A 17,927-nucleotide genomic window follows, 5' to 3' on the forward strand; every position below is an offset into this window, starting at 1 on the left:
ATAGACGATATATTTGAATCTTATATAAAAATGTACCAGAGTCTTTAAGACTGTCCACATTAATATCTTTGATTCATTATTCAGATGAAAGAACTTCTTGCTTCTGATGATGAAGAAGAAAAGACCTCTAAAGAAGAGAAAGCCTTTGTTCCAAAACTGATAGGTAAGAGAAATTCGAACTTTATAGGGTCGATCTCCATTATCAATGCTGTAGTACCATGCTGTACACTGCCTAAAACATTCTGCTTCTGCAGTGTTCTATTACCAATGTTGAAGTAAAAACCTACCACCCATCTGTTTGATGTGTATATTATTATTAATATATTAATGTGTATATTTTGGATGAATAGACAGACAGGCAGACAGACAGACAGATAATGGTAAGTTACTCTTGCTATTGCCACCTTTTAAGACTAAATGATAATGACTGACTCAGGGTCATCCAGATGGCTTCCATGCCTAAAGCAGGATTAGAACTCATCGTCTCTTGGCTTCTGGCCCAGTGCTTCTAACTACCAGTCTGGAGCCACCTAATCCTCGAGGGTGTTTTTCATTTGATTACTATAGCAGGCATAGAATGTTGCAACTTCCCTGCTGACAAGAGAAAGATACAGGTAGTCCTCGTTTAACAACAGTAATTGGGGTCAGAATTTCTGTTGCTAATGATGCAGTTGTAAAGTGTGACGTCATGTGACTGCATCGCTTAGCATTAGCAATCCTGGCAGTCACTGTTGCCTTCGTTAAGCAAGAATTGGAGGTTGTTAAGCAAGGACCTCATTGCAACTTCCTGCCAGCTTCCAACAACCAGTCAGTTGGGAAGCCAGCTGGAAGTTGCAAGTCCCAGGTAGCTCGCAAGCAGGCTAGCAGGCAAGTAAATGGCTGCTGCCAGGTGGGGGAGGGTGCGTGGGTGGCTGCAGCAGTGCCCGCAAGTGATTTCAGGCCTGGGGCTGGCTGGTGACAAGTGGGGGACGGTGCCCAGGTGGTTGCAGTGGAACAAGTGTTTTCGGGCCCAGGGTGGCTGCTGCTGGGTGGGGGTGTGCTGGTGGCCGGAGCGGCACACACGATTGATTTCAGACCTGGAGGTGGTTGGTTCCGGGTGGGGAGACTTACCCAAGAGACTTGCAACCTTCTCTGCCAGTTTCCCCATTGAGTTTGCTTGTGAGAAGCTGGCAGGGAAGGTTGCAAATTGTGATCACATGACCGTGGGGCACTGCGACTATCGTAAGTGCAAACTGGTTGCCAAGCACCCAGATTGCGATCACATGACCATGGGGTGGTATGACGGCTGGAACTTCAAGGACCGGTTGTAGGTACCACTCTTTCAGCACCGTTACAACTTCAAATGGTCACTGAATGAGTAGTTGGTAAGCGAGAACTATCTGTACAACGTATTTTGCTCTAGTCCAACTCCACTGGCTGCCTACATGTTTCAGGACCAATTCGAAGTGCTGATATTTAAAACTCTCCACAATCTGGCATCTATGTATCTGTAGAAACTCTACCACCTCATAGCTTTGAGGTGCCTTCCAATAATAAAATCAGTTACGATAGCCTGAACATACCTATTCTGCAAATCCTTTGCATAATTTTTACTCCAACCGAAACTCATAATAGCCTGATCTTAACTGTGAGATTAATTTGTAGATGTGAGTTGCAGAGTCTGGATAACTATGTCATCGCAGCAGAGAGATACGCAATCTCTTTGCTTCCATCTAGTAACTGATGGAGATTTTGTAGCCCAGATCTGAAGCTCTGGCCAAATGCTTCCCTTCCTCTTTCTGCTTAGAAAAATCTCCAGCACAATCATGTGGATTTATAGTTTAAGAAGAAATTGCCCTTGGTGCTAAATAAATCTTAGTTTAAACCCCTGGGCCAGCTTGGGGTATAACCTTGGGGTATGGATTAGGCTTTTCTTCTCCCTGTATGTGGTAATCTCAACCTAGATCACATCATGGTGCACTTTCACTGGAGATGGCACATAATCAACTAAAGTAATGGGCTATTTAATTATTCACATTTTAAATAACGGGTAGCTTGTTCCTAAGTTTTATGATTTCGTAAGTAATTTTTATTCTAGGCATTGTAATTTCTTCTTTAAGATCTGGATTATTGCTTTACTGCTTCAAATGCCACTTTTCAGGTAGCTCAGAAAATTAGAAAGTATTAATAATTGTATATTTTCTACATGAATTTGTTCAGAAAATAGCACCAGAAGTGAATTGGAAGCATTCTGTTTTTGTTTTGTGTGTTCATAGGAACTGTAAAAGGAAAATTTGCAGAAATGGAAAAGCAGAGGCAAGAAGAAGAAAAGAAAAGGATGGAAGAGGAGAGGCAGCGAAGAATTGAACAAGATTTGATAGAGAAAAGAAAAATTCAGAGGGAACTGGCAAAAAGAGCTCATGAGGTATGCTTATCAAGCTTGGTAAAATATGCTTCATTTGTAAAAATGGCCATGCAAGTTTAAATAAGGATGGTAGTATTCAGTTGTAGTCAAAACCAGGGCATACTGTTGCATATGAAATATTTTTAAAAATATCAGTGTATAAATACGTTTAGCACTTAGTTATAACGTGGTCTCTTTCCCTATTCATCGGTCCTGGAATCCGGAAAGCAAGTGATAGTAACTTTTTAGTATGTTAAGTTGTTGACAAATTACTTTTGTTGATCTGATATATTCCTGCAATTTTTTCTAGTTAGATTCGGTGTCCTTTTTGCCAATAGAATAGCTCATTTTCAGAAGGAACTGAACTCCCACGGAAGTTCTTTCAGGAAGAAGAGTGGAAGTAAAGTTCACCCAGTCCAGCCGCAACTCCTAGTGTTGTTTCTAGGGTATCTCCAACCGGTTCAAGATTTTTTTCAGAGATCACAGACCCTTCCATAAGCTCTTCTAACAGGCTAGCTGTGTTGGTAGAACTCCATCCGAAATAGACTTCATCTAGGCCAAAAAGTAAAGTTAATCAAGCTGAATTTGAATCACTAACCACCCACAGTTTCAGTAGAGCTAGCCTTCTGTGTGAGGGTGGGGTAGTTTGTCCTTCAGCTTTTTCAAGGGCATTGGATTTTTGTAGCATTTGTGACTTCAGCCTATTATAGCTACAGTCTTCCTGTGGAGTATCAACTGGCTGATACGTTGCACCTAATATTAAACTTGTAAATGTCTTTTTGAGATCTTGGTCCTGGGATCAGATTCCTTTTTTTTTTTTTTAATATAAACTTCATTAAAGGTTTTAAAGAGAACATAAAAACTAATGCAAACTAATACAGAATAAAGAGAACAAAGAAACAGAGAAAAAAAGATAAAACAAAAGTGCAGAAAGAAAGGATAAAAAGAGATGGAAAGAGGAAGCTTCCAATTTCCTTTGCTGCAAACATAAGTATGATTATGAAATTGATTGCCAAAAAAAGCTCACTTTTCTCTATTATCCTACTTTTTTTCCCTAATCATCAAAACCACAAGTAATAAGTGCATTTTTTTCTTTTTCATGCAAAAAGAGTCTATAAGGGGTTTCCAGTCAGCCCTAAATATAGATATTGTCTTTCCTCTGATTGAGGACATTGATTTAGCCCTCTCTGCAAGTTCCATCATCTTTACCAACCATTCCTCCATTGTGGGTAGTGTCGAACCTTTCTACTTTTGAGCATATATTAGTCTCGCTGCAGTTGTCGTATATAAAAACAAAGTTCCATGACTTTTTTCTAGTTGCCTGTCCATTAGTCCCAAAAGAAATGTCTCTGGTTTCAGCTGTACTTTAACATTTAAAATCTTCTGAATTAATATATCTATTTGTATCCAAATTTTTTTGGCTTTTTACATGTCCACCAAACATGATAAAATGTCCCTTCATGTTGTTCACATTTCCAGCAAAGATTCAAAGTACCTTTATACATTCTAGACAATTTCTCTGGTGACAAATACAACAATACATCATTTTATAAAAATTCTCTTTAAGGCTAGAACATAAAGATCAGGCTCCTAATGCTACTGTGTTCTCAACAGAATGCCAACTACTGTATGATAGATTAGTAGAAACATAAACCTGGTAATTAATTAATGTAACCAATTGTATACCTCTCAACATGGTAAGATACAGCACTTAATGCTATCAGAGACAGAAAATAATATTCAATATTACTAAGCAAAATATCTAAAATTGAATGTTGGAAGAATAAAAGCAAGGTTTCCTGGTTTTGAAAATTACCAGAGAGAGACATAGATTGGGTTTATATATTATTCTAAAACATAATGCGATTCGAGTTTTGCAATACTGAATCCAGCTGATTATGGCTGATTCAATAAACCATAGTTAAACAAACATGATTTAATGCAAATGTGAATCCAGACATTGAGAAAAACGATGTCAGATATTTTTGGTTTGCTTGGAAGAAAAAAGAACCATGCTTTCTGTTGGCATACAGACTTTAAGAGGGAAAACATAATAGTATGAATGAAAATTGTATTTGGAGTATCTCTGCAATTATTAAAGTCATTTGGAATTTAAAAAATTAACAACCTCTCAGTTGAAAGACAGTTCTGAGGTTAAGGTTTTGTACTAAAATTTCTTTTTTAAAAATCATGGGATAAAATATACCAAAATGATTACAGTTGTTATAACCTAATGTTTATATTGAGAATAATTATTGTGTCTGGGGTCATATATACTTGGCTAGACATTAGATAGCATTAGATATTTCAATATCCCGTATCAGGATGAAAGCCTTGTCGTATTGGTGCACTAAGTCATTTTCAGGCTGCCTGTATAATATGTGCATTGAATGTTTCTTGCAACAAATAATAGACAGGTTCTTCTAGCAGGATAGCCCTATTGGCATACAATTGTCTAATTGTATAATTAGAGGCTCCTAAGCAGCCATGGAAATGCTCCAACCTTATGAAGTTTTAGCAAGCAACCCTTCATACTTCTGGTAGTAGCATTGCTAAGGATGCAGTTACTGCATAAAACTGGGAAGATACTGCATTAAATTTAAATCATTTGGACTTGTGAGAAATGCTGCTATAGTATTTCAGAAGAACTTTTTCATGACTCTGTATATGCTATAACGAAGTTTCTGTTCTTGGAAGGTACTTGTTTTATAGTGTACTTTGTGTTCATTGTTGTAGAGTAGACCATAACTAAATTGAATAGTTTTTAATATCATTACTGTGCACATAATGATGCTGTACACATAATGAAGCTAATCAACAGTTGTATAATTCAGTGGTAGTTTTATGAGAATAGCACATAGTTGTTGCTAATTAAAACCTAGGATAGTTCATTTTAAAGACAGAGGTCATATGAGGATGGTTTTACATTAATTTATAAAATTAATATGAACTAATTATGCTAAACTAATTAACAGAAAAGAGTAGATGAACATAATAGTATTAAAACATAACTCCAAAATTAATAGTAATACAAATTAAAACTAAAAAAGGCCTAGAAAATTACGTTAGAAATAAAAGTTCCAAAAAATTGACCATATTGCTTAAGAGTTTTTTTCTCTTTTGCCAAAAGTCAGAGAACTAATTCAAATGTTGACAAAGTACACATATCAACAGCCCATTGTCACAAATCAGATCACATTAGACAAATCAGTGCAGAATGATCATTCTTTTAGCCTTCATGTCCCCCAAGTGTATAATTATTAACGTTTTAAGAGATTCCAAATTTTGGTGATATAGCCAAGAACGTCATCAAGATTCATCTTTAATGCACAGCACATAGTTGCCAGTGAAATCACATATTAGTTTCTTTTTTGAAAGAATACTTTACTGGATTTAGATCTACCACAATCAAAAAAGATATTCAGCAGGATGCAATACATTAGGATGAAGAACAGACTGTCACAATAAGAGAGTAAGACCAAATCCAACTCATTTTACACGTGGCTCAGTTTAGATAACATGCATATATCTGTGCCCATATCTGAGCTCACACCACAGCATTGGAACTCACTGGCTGGTGGAGTCCTAACAAAATGAAGTACAGGAAGGGTTTTAAAAAATAGGCTAAGGGGTTGGCTAGATATTAATTTCCAAAGGAAAATCTGGGATATATTACAGATCCGTGAACAAAAAAATATCCCATACCACACTTTCCTGGTCAATGAGGGATTTTCAAATCACAGGGACAGGAAGAGCAGGGATACTTTCTTTGCAATAAATGTAACCAGTTCACTCGTTATCAAGTTTCGGCAGTGTGTGATTTTCAAAGTCCAGAAGCTGTTATGAAAATTCATCAGCACCACTGGTCCCAAACTGTGCACTGCAGCATCTTGGGGCACTGCAGCAAACTCACAAGAGCACCCTGGTACAGAGTCAGAGAATCGCTAGGGGTGCCATGAGTCAAGAAAGTTCAGGGACCTCCGCATCGGGGACTTGCCAGTCTTCTGTTTTTGCCACTTGCCTGGTAATAAAAGAAATGGGCCCACAGTCCAAAGCTGGTGGACTCTGTTCAGCTTGGTAAGTCACAGGCTGTTCCATTTTCTGCTTTATGGAAGTAGGGGAAACGACAATATTATCTTCTTGTTGAGTTTTCTCTGAAAGCATGAGTTACATACAAATTGATAAAATAAATAAGTAAATAAACATACATCAGATGTATTTATTGAAAGCAGAAGTACATTATATTAGCACTTCAGTGTCACACTTTGAAAACTGCTTTATCGGATTACAGAATATTTTATGTTTTTTGAAAGGGAAAGGGAAAAGAACAAAAGTAACATTATTGTGTAAAATTCTTATTTAATAGATTGATGAACAGTTAAACAATTCGGGAACTGAGTCGGCATCAGAGGTAATCAGACTTCTTTACAATGCAACATTCACCTATTTCTGAATCACTGTAATTACCTTAATAATGGCTATGCTCAAAAGCACTCTGTCAGGTAAAATTTTGGGAAAGGCACAAGATCACAATTAACACAGTGTTTTCAAGCTAAGATAAATATAACTTCTAGCCTGATTTTATTTCAGCTTTATAAAATGACCTTTATTGGTTCTCTGTCATTAGTTGGTAACACTTGTATATTGTTTTACCAAATCTGTTTTCTGACTGATGTTACCTTCTTTATACCTTCTGACTGAATTTTGCCATGTGGTTTAGCTATATGTGGGCAGCTTTTTGACAGTAAGTGCCATACAGATTGCTGGACCAGGTGCAGTACACACACTTATTCATAGACATCTCATACTAAGCTAAGTTTTACTGTGGCTTGTTGAATAAGTCACATTTAGCTATGTCACATATTGAACTAGGCCATAATGGGTCCAAGTTCAAAATGTCAATCAATTCACTAAACTAAAATTAAGCAAACATGACTTTAGGTGATCTCTCACTCATTTATATATCCACCATTCACTAACTGGGTGAATACCTCAATAATGTAATGTGGTTTGCAGGGTTTTGACATAGCACGTTGTGTGAAGCCGCCCACTGTAGTTTGTAAATCATAGCTTATGCCTCAGAATAATGTGTGAATCCAACCAATTCTAGCTTCTTTAGCAAACTAGAGCAAATAATGGCTAAGTACAATATATGATCCCAGCCACACACTCATGTACCACTGTACCTTACAGACACATCATTTATGTCTAAACATAAGACAGATGAATGACTGAACTGTGGTCAGTGAAAAGCAGTATTAGACTTCATGCTTGTATTAATGTGATACTATTAGTCACATTATAAGGGATTAGAGTGTTATTCTTTAGATAACACTATCTTGATTCTAGCATTAGCTGGAATATACATACATGACATAATTCTCATTTGCCATGTATTACAGACCATTTACCAATTCAGATCATACAGCTGTGTTAGCCATCTCTTAATAGCATTGATTCAATGTCACACCCACTGTTTCACACATGCTTAACCTAATTACTTATAGTAATTAATTATGAATATAATTAACTGTTATTTCAAACAACTTTTAATTTTTTTCATAGCCAAATGATATTCAAGTCATAAGTCTTTAATTAAGTCAGCCAAAGTTAGATTACTTTAGTACTTATGTACTTAAGTACATATTCTAGGAATTTCTTTAACTGAAATTTTTGATATTAAAAATTGAATTTCAACAATTCTTGAAATCCTTACATTAAAATTTGCCTTTAACAGTGTCTTTTAAAATGTAAGATAATTCAAGTAATTGTCTACTATTTTAATCACTAAAATTTAGATTCTAGTAAATGCTTGGGTGGGGGATGTTTTAGGACATTTTGAGCTACATGTTATAAAGAATATATATGGAATATAAAACTAACAATGTTGACTTTGTATTTATCTTTAAATTTGAAATAAGTTTTTTGTTATGATTGCAGATATTATAGCGTAACATAATTTGAAATAAATGACACATTGCATTTCAGTTTAGATAAATAATTACTGATTAAATTATTTATATATATTTTGGGGTACTTAAACATAGCTGTGTTGAAGTGTTTTAGGTATCCAAAAACATATATAATTTGATCTTAATAGTGTAAAGCAGAAATGTTTGCACAGTATTTCGATTAAAAGAGTCTAACATTTTAAGATACTTTACCATGATTCTGTATTGGATGATGGAACTTCCGTATGCTTACAGTCATCTAGTCATTATACAGAAAGCAAGTTTCTCTGCGTAGTAGCTGAAAAGGGGATCCAACACAAGATTTTTCCATGCCTTTTATGAGGCATCAGAATGGGTTTATGAAACAACGTAATATGGCTTTTGTTTTGTTTGCAGGGAAGAGAGATTTTAGAGTCGAGATGGCAAAAAGAAAGGTTAAATTGGTAGTAGTGTTTTGCATAACACTCTGAAGGACTGTTGGATGATTTTTTCTCCTAAGCAATGATATTGTAATAGGAATTTTTAGTACCAAGTATGATGAAGTTCTGGCAGTATATTGGTGTAACATGTACTTCTCCATATTGTGGTATAATTCTACATGTGCGCCACATCAGTTAAAGTGATTGGAGTAACCTTATTAGATACTATCTAATTAATATGGCATTTATGTAGATTATTTTAATGTGTTTAAAAGCATATATTTGATTTAAAACTTGTGGATAGGCACTGGTTATTTTTTAAATTGAGGTGCATAGTTCAAAATATTTTGGATTTAGCTCTGTTTTTAACGCTTGTAATAGTACAGTTAAATCTGCATTTAAGATGGCTTGATCAAGTAATCTGAATGCCAAATTACATGTTCAATATTTTTCAGATTTTTTTTTAATGAGCTCAACATTGGAAAAAAGAGCGTAAATTTTAAATAAAAATTATTTCTTGTATACAACATAATCCTTTAGGACTGAAATAATTATGATTCTTGTTTTCCAAATGAGCAAGGCATATTATATAATATTTTCAATATTCAGTATAGTAGAGACTCGTTGATATAATACTGTTAGATTGATCTAGAGTCTGAAGTTTGAATCTCACCTCTTCCATTAATTTACTGGGTATCTTTTAGTCAAATTCCTCTGCCTTTCAGCCCACTATAAAAAGTTGCTATCAGGACTTTAGTTTCATATAGATCACGTGTGTTCTAGAAAACAGAAGAGACTAATTTTTGTTGATACTCCCTTCTGCATTGCTGTGACCATTTCTGGAGTCTCTTAACACGTTGGAGCAGTTTTCTGGGGACACAAGGAACTGTAGGGGGGAAGGGGAATTTCTCCTGGATTGATAACCTTTCTGTGAAGGAAAGAAACTGTTCCTATCACAGAAAGGATTGTCTGAGTTAAATTGTACATGTTGCAAATTTCTACATGGGAAGAACATCTTCCTCTGATGTCTGGTTATCGAAAAGTTATTCATTACTGGAATTTCTATGCAGCCACAGATTTTGTCCACTCACTCTTCAAAAAAGTGAACATTATATGGAAAGCAAATTATCACAGGCATTGGTAACTAGGCTATTCAGATGTTCATGGCAATATTTGTTTTTAACAACAGGAAGGTGATGAATCACTGCTAGTGACAGTAGTTCCTGTAAAACCTAGCAAATCACCTGGAAGGATGAAAATAAGTTTTGAGGACCGAGAGAGGGAAAGAGAAGAACAAGAAAGACGAAAGCTTGAAGAAGAAAAACGATTAAGATATGAGCAGGAAAAGGAAGCTCTAAGGGAAGTCAAATATTTCTCACCAGATGTGGTAAGCTAATTGGCATGTAAAACTGTTGCATGATCTCAAAAGCATGTTTATTTAGAAATAGGCCCTCCTCCGTGAATAAAGGGAAACTTTCTTCCAAGAAAGTGCAGAACTATGGAGAAAATTGAGTTTTAGGCATGTGTATCGTAAGTGTGTAAATTTGAGAAATGAACTTTCTGTATAGGATGAAGAGGACAACTTCGATAATGAAAGGAAAGAATCTCCCTCTCCTGGTAAAATTAAATTAACATTTGAAGAATTGGAAAGAGAAAGGCAAGAGAAAGGGAAGAAGCAAGCAGAAGAGGAGGCAAGGCTACGTTTGGAAGAGGAAAAACGTGCCTATGAGGAAGCAAGACAACAAATGGTAAGCATGTAGGGATATGTTTGAACATATAAAGCCAGTTTTTAAAAAAATATATAGGCTGGATGTTGCAAGATTATTTTATTAGTTCATAATGCAGGATTTACCCCATTTGGGAGGATTTACCACTTTTCCTCCTCTTCCTCCTCCACATATGGAGGCCAAAATTATTTGTTGTTGTTGCTGCTGTTGTTCCTGGTAGCTGGAGAATCTCCTAAGTAGAATCTTTACAGAGGATGGTCCTGCTGACTGAAGAGAGAAGGGGATTTTTGCTGATTTCTACCATTTTCCAGAAGCATCTTGTACTCTTTTGAGCAGTTCTTCCCAGATATTCTGGGATGGGATCTCTATCTTTTGGTGGAATACCTTTGCTGGATCAAAGTTGCTATAAGCAAAAGGCATCATTTTCTTGCTGAATGGAGAAAGCAGAATCCAACTTTTTTTTTTTTAATACTAAGGTTTTTAGATACAACTATCAAAATATTTGTAACCTACAATTTGTTTAACACATTTTGGCATACTGCTGTTCTTTTACTTTGGGGAATAGTAAATACTATCATATACATTTTGTTAACACTGTATTTTGTCATTATAATACTGTTTTACAATACGTATTGTGCTGCTAACAGACTTCATAAATTGGAATTAAATTTAGCTACCATTATTTTCAGAGTTAATTGTTGAAGAAATCTGGCACACATACCACATCACAGATGAGCTTGGCATTTTCAAAATTAATGGCATATTTGAACATTCTTTCAAAAGCTTCTCTAAAATATGTTCTTGCCCCCAAGATAAATGAAGAGGATGAAGATAAAGAAGCTGAAAATTCTGTCAAGGAGTTCCGTCCTGGAAAACTGAGACTGACATTTGAGGAAATAGAAAGACAAAGACAAGAGGAAGAAAAAAGAAGAACAGAGGAAGAGGCCCGAAGGCGTATAGAAGAGGAGAAAAAAGCATTTGCTGAAGCAAGAAAAAGCATGGTACATAACCATTTAGCTATTCTAGTTAGCTTTAACTGCTCATATTTGCTAGATTCATACTAGATTCAACATCAGCCCTTAGTGGCATTACACAAATGGTTTAACACAAAATTGTAAACATGAAAACAAAACAAAAACAAAAAACCCAAAACAAATTCCCAACTTAAGCCAAAAGAACTAGAGCCAGACTTATTTCTCTGTGAATCAAGGATCCTGTGGAGTTTTCCCTTGGGGAGAGGATTAAATAATTTTCACACACGTTCTCCTCCATACACATTTTTTTGTGTGTGTGGTTTGGAGAATTCTCAAATCTTTTAGGGCAGCCTGTAATCATGATGACTAATATTAACTGATATTTAGTTTTCAACCTGCTGAAGCATCAAGGCTGGCAAGACTAAACATAAAAAAATCAACTTAACTGAAACACTCTCGTACTCTAAACTTACCTATTCAGTTATTTCTAGGTCATTTTTTGGGCCAGAAAGATCCTCAAAGTCATTTATAGTTTTAAAAACCATAACATAGCAAAATAAAGGAGGAAGTCAATTAAAAAAAACAAAACAGAAAGCAAATTATAACTCAAAAATGCCAATTTTTAGTTCTCAGTTGAGACAAAGTGGGAAACAATAAAGATTTCCTGATTTGTTTAACAGTTTGAGTGAAGAAGCTGATCATGTAGACTTTTTCACAGTGGTATTTCATATTATGATAATCCAAACTCTCAAATTTTATGACCAAAGCATTAAAAAGATAAAAGTATTTGTCCATATAATTGTCAGTATGTAATTTATAAATTAATATTTATACTGAATCTATTATTAATAAGCCAGATTATTTCCAACAGGGGCCAGATGATGAACTTTCACTAATGTCCAAAACTGTATCTCAAGAATCTCTGACACCTGGAAAACTGGAAATTAATTTTGAAGAGTTACTGAGACAAAAAATGGAAGAAGAAAAAAGACGCACAGAAGAAGAACGCCGACAAAAACTGGAACAGGAAAAGCAGGAATATGAACAGCTCAGACAAGAAATGGGAGAGGTCTGTGTTTTATGTTGTGAGATATTTACCTCCTTCTAGATAGACTTGGCTAACAAATTTATTTTAAATTTATAAGCTATATAACTTTTATAGTTAACTATTTTTAATTGTGGAGTCCCTGGTGCTCTCTGAGCTTGGCTGTTTGCTTGGATGTTTCATTACCTAACTAGTCTTTTCAAAATGTAAATTCTAAACTAAGCTGGGATAAAAAAAAATCCCTCCTGATTCTAAAGTGGAACGCATTTCATTTCAAACCAAATTCGGTCCTTCTCTTGCAGCCACTCTAAGTGAACACTCCAAAACAACAAAATGGTTTTCTAAAAACAAAGCTAATAAAGATCAGTGCTAGAGAGTGTGGGGTTTGCTCCGTTTATATACAGCAGCTTGCCCTGCCAGTGTTGGTGGGGGTGTGGTTTTCTCCTTGGTAGTTACTTGCTTAGAGTATTGTTTTCTGCTTGATTGTTTGCCTGGTATTAATCCCTGCTTATCTGAGTGCTGGCTGCTGGAGAGGATGTGTTCTCGTCTTTTTGTTTCCTTCCTACCTTTTTTATTGTCTCCTTTGACTCTAGGAAAGAATCTTTACGGATAAATTTTTCCAACACCAAGGTAGTAGTATTTGCTAAAAATCCAGAGAGACATAGATGGACACTAGATGTTAAGGAGATAGAACAAGTGAGGACATTTAAGTATTTGGGTATCCAATTTACTGAAACACTATCTGGAAAACACATGTAGCATCAGCAAGGACAATGGCCATGAGATCAGTGAGAGTCATTTGCTCCTTCTTCTACTGAAAAGGAGGACGGTTAGTACAGCCTGCCCTTAAAAACTTCCAGGGGAAAACAATCTCACAGTTGATATATGGGGCCCCAATTTGGGGTTTCAGTAAACTAGAAGAATTAGAAGTGGATAAATTCATAAGATCAATTTCAGCCTTACCCCCATGTATACCAGCAGCAAAGTTGAGATTAGAAGTGTGCCTTCCATCAATCAATATAAGCGAAAAGGAAGCAGTAATCTTATATTATAGGAAACGAGTCCTCATGCCCAATACTTATTTGGCAAAACAATGCCTCCACGAACAATTTAACAGTAACAGATTGATGAATTTCTGTCTAAAACTATTTTCACAATTATTGCTAGGTCAGGAACTGATCAGGAACTGTTGACTATACATAAATTACCATACACTATTGAGGGACTATTTATTTTTTAAAGATTTTAGACAAGATAGAGAGCAGGTATGCAAGCTTAAGTTGGCCAAATGGTATTGATCTTTTAAAGATAGACAAGGACTGTCATATTACTTACAGTCTCTTACATTCCATTCCCCGAGACCAGCTTTTACAGAACTTAGTTTTCAAACAATGCCAACAGCCTATTGGGATAGAAGATATAAAGGAATACTAATTATACACCGTTATGCACTTCTAATAACTCACAGGTGGCAGACATGAGCCATTACTTACTATTTTGCAAATTATGTCAGGAACCTAGAGCTAGATTCATCATGCCTTTGTTAATCCAATTGAATCATGCTTGTTTAGAAGAAATTTTTTTTTCTGTTGACTGATGTTGATGAACATGTAACTAAACAAGTTGCATTGTTTGCAATGGCCGCAAGGAAGATACAAAAGCGGATGTTAGCAAATAGTGCTGTTAATACTAGAGAGGATGTATTTAACTGATATGGATTGTTGTAATTTTATATGAATTTTGCTAAAACCTACAGTTGCAAATAAATGTAAGTGTACACAATGTAAACAGTATTATCTCTTTTGAATGGTCTGTGGTTTAACTTTGTGTGTCTATTATTTCTATGTGTCTATTATTTTTAATTGCATTTTGTTCAGGTATTTTTTGTTCAACTGATAATTTTGAACATTTTTTTTCTAATAGGAGGAGGAGGAATGTGAAACCTTTGAGCTAAGCAGGGAATATGAGGAGCTAATAAAGTTAAAAAGAAGTGGTACAATTCAACCAAAGAACTTAAAGAAAAAATTTGAAAAAATTGGGCAATTATCTGAGGAAGAAACACAAAAAAAAATTGAAGAAGAGAGAGCAAGGAGGAGAGCTATAGATCAAGAAATAAAAGAAAGGGAAGCAGAGAAATTTCATGAGGTATGCTAATTTTTTTGATGTATATAGAGAAATAATTTGTGGGCCATCGTTTAATCAGTCAGTTACTATCTGGGTACTGGAGGCTTCCCAGTATAATTTTAAGACCTTTTATAATTTGGTCATTGTCATGTGTTAGCATCTCAGAACACAGATATGGCTACCACAAAAACTGTTGACTTCTGAAGTACTGTTTGCATAGATAATGTATCACATGGTTTCCATATTTTTATAACTGAACCCCATGAAACAATGGCAGTGATGAGATTTATTAGCTGAAAGACCTGGGAATGCTGCACATGGTACCAGGTTTAAATACTGCATACCAATATGAGCTATTCAAAGGAAAATGATAGCAAACTGCTATCTATCAAGGAAACAGGATTCTGGATCTGCATCATGACAATCCATGATAATCCTTTAAACCCCATACATTTGGCTAGTTTCATCTTATATTTGTTCAATTGGTATCAACCTTTCTAGTTAACTGAAAAGTGTGATACCAATAGTATTCTCTATATTTTAGCTAATATCTACAATATAGAGAATAGATTCAAATCTACAAATACTAACCATCTTTTTAAATGGAAATACACATATGAATCTACTAGCAGTTACAAGTTAATAGTTGCATGTAATTGCAATTCAATTTGATTTGTACATGTGTATGTTAGCCTAGCATCAGTCTTAAGTACTCAAAACTACATGAAAAGTTGAATAAAGATCCCACAGATAATCTCATACACTTAGAAAATCTGTAAAAACAAAAGTGCCTGTGACTTTGAAAAAAAATGGGCAAAAACAACAACAAACTTCTTGGGTACCATATGATAGCTGCGCAGGATACACATTTAACAAATACAAAAATTTATTCTAGAAACTTTCAAAATGAAACTCATCATGAGGAATAAAGTTCAGCTACTGTACATATAAGGAATAGAACCAGTGAATTGGAAGTAGACATAGATTCTCTTGTTAAGGATGATGGTTATGATGTGTTTGAATATATACCCAATGCTAGATGGAATTGCAGTGCCTTTGAAGAAATAGCTCTAAAATCTGGTAGTACCAATGCTGGTTCAATTATTTTATACATAAGAGCTTAAGCTGAATTGTTCTAGTTTCAGCAGCTTTATCAACTTAATCACTTGAAATATGTGAAGCTTTCCAGGGTTATCCATACACTTGAATATCTTGGTTAAATAACCTAACGTATGCTCTGTCAAGCTATGCTTGAAGTTTTCCAAGCCTACAATGAATAGAGTTCAGCAGGGAACTCTATTCTGGGAAAATAAAAAAAATAAAAGTTGTAGTTATTTCAGCTGCACTGATTACCTGTCAGTTTCCAGGTACAATTCCAAGTTCTGGTTTGACATTTAAAGTTTTTGGTGGCTTAATTTGCTTTTCCCATTATTATCTTAAAAATCATTTTAGATGCCTCACTGCTTTTTTCTGGGTATTCAGGGTGATATATACGACAGTCTGTTCTTGCATTTATCTCTCTCTCAGAACAACCCTGTGAAATATATTGGGCTGAGGAAAAAAAATGATTGGGTCAGAGTCATCCAGGGGACTTCATGAAATCTGAACCTTTTCTGCTCATGTTTAAGATGGCTGATAAAGATAAATGTGTATTTGAACTCTAGAAAGTATAGATATTCACAAAATATGAATTAAATAGGCTTATGTATTCATTGTGCTGTTTACTAATCTGCAGTTCATTCTTTAGGGTGGTACATTGTTCAATTGTCAGTTACATTAAGAATTCAGATGTTAACTTTTATTTTTTCCTTTCCTTGAAAACCAAGATCTTATATATTTGAAGGCAATCTTTAGACTAGACAATACTTGACATTTTATGTTAACCTTTGTATTCTTCCAAGAATTACCTTTTCAGCTATAGAATATGTCAGTGTTAATGTCTATGTGGACATTTAACTACTTTGCACTGATATTCTTGCATACTCACTGTGTACACCAAATGCACATACTGTTTCCACTCTTCTGCTCTGTACTTAATCAAGGACTCAGCTTAATCTAACCCAATTACTCTTCCTAAGCCTTTATTTCTGAGAAGCCCTACGATTCTTTTATTTATTTTGTCTTGAAGATAGGCAACTAGTTTTCTACTGAGATATGGCAATTGCTGTGAACAGTGTCACTCTGGTCACACACACAGAGTGGACAGTACTCCTGAAGGGGTACTTTAACAGAAGCATAATGCAAGCTTCAGGTGTTCTCTTTCAGTTCTACACTTTCTCCAGTTGTGTTAATTGTTTGAAATGGAATATTAACATGTAACTTTTAAGTTGGGGATGGAAAATTTGGAACAACACACAACATAGTACAACAGGAAAAGGTAACCTTTGGGCTTGCCAGGTCTTTTTATTTTTTTTTACTAGCTGTATATCTGCCAATTGAAGCCAAGTACAGGTAGTCCTCACTTAACATCCACTCATTCAGCAGCCATTCAGAGTTATGATCCTGCTGAACAAGGGGGACTTAGAATGAGTCCTTGTAGTTGTGGCTCTCACAACATCCCAACAGTCACAAGATCGCAACTTACGTGCTTGGCAATTGGCTCACAATTACAATGTCATGGCATCCTGCAGTCACCTGATCACCATTTGTGACCTTCACTGCTGGCTTCTGACAAGCAAAGTCAATGGGGAAGCCGGCAGGTTGCAAATGGTGATCTCATGACTGTGTGGGATTTACTGAACGGGAACTGGGACTGCAGGAACTGCTGTCATAAGTTGGTGCAGACATGTGACACCATACCTTACAACCGTGTCGCTTAGCGATGGAGTCCCTGGTCCCAATTACCATTGTTAAGTGAGGACTACCTGTATAGATATTTCAAATAAGATAGTTTCCCTAATTATACTATCTATATGCACACTGAACATAAACATTTGTTTCAATATTTTTTAAAAATGACTAAGCTCTTTACAAGGCCCCATTCCCAGCTACTTTCTAACTAACTTCATTTCACTTAGAAAACGTTTTTTTGTTGCAGTTGCTAAAATGTTTGCATATTGAATGTGCTATTTGGACATTAAAGCAAATGCACATCTTTTCTTTTTCTTCTTTCATGAATTTACTTTTCAGAAGTTGTCATAACCAATATATTTCTAATGCCCTCCCCCCACACCCCCGAGTTTTGGAAGATCCAGTAATTTGTATATTCCTTATAATGCACAATTCCTGGTTGTTTTTTTAAAATGGAGTTAAATGGAACACATGGCCTTATTGTAAAATATTTTTTGCCCAGCATTTTATTATG

At 35.4% G+C, this 17,927-nt stretch overlaps 1 protein-coding gene across 5 annotated transcripts in view; it reads left to right on the forward strand.

The window, feature by feature from the left end:
* NEXN (nexilin F-actin binding protein) overlaps positions 1-17,927 on the forward strand; it is a 269,027-nt gene that overhangs the window by 11,266 nt on the left and 239,834 nt on the right. For 3 of the 5 annotated variants that reach the window (XM_063298166.1, XM_063298162.1, XM_063298165.1), the window contains 8 exons: positions 85-163; positions 2,256-2,404; positions 6,750-6,794; positions 9,943-10,140; positions 10,322-10,501; positions 11,293-11,481; positions 12,326-12,523; positions 14,423-14,644. In XM_063298166.1, the coding sequence (XP_063154236.1) occupies positions 85-163; positions 2,256-2,404; positions 6,750-6,794; positions 9,943-10,140; positions 10,322-10,501; positions 11,293-11,481; positions 12,326-12,523; positions 14,423-14,644 (1,260 nt within the window). The remainder of the gene's footprint in view (positions 1-84; positions 164-2,255; positions 2,405-6,749; positions 6,795-9,942; positions 10,141-10,321; positions 10,502-11,292; positions 11,482-12,325; positions 12,524-14,422; positions 14,645-17,927) is intronic. The other 2 variants (XM_063298164.1, XM_063298163.1) reach the window with 2 other exon arrangements.

The sequence above is a fragment of the Candoia aspera genome, chromosome 3 (assembly GCF_035149785.1).
Source record: "Candoia aspera isolate rCanAsp1 chromosome 3, rCanAsp1.hap2, whole genome shotgun sequence".
NCBI classification, from domain to species: Eukaryota; Metazoa; Chordata; class Lepidosauria; order Squamata; family Boidae; genus Candoia; species Candoia aspera.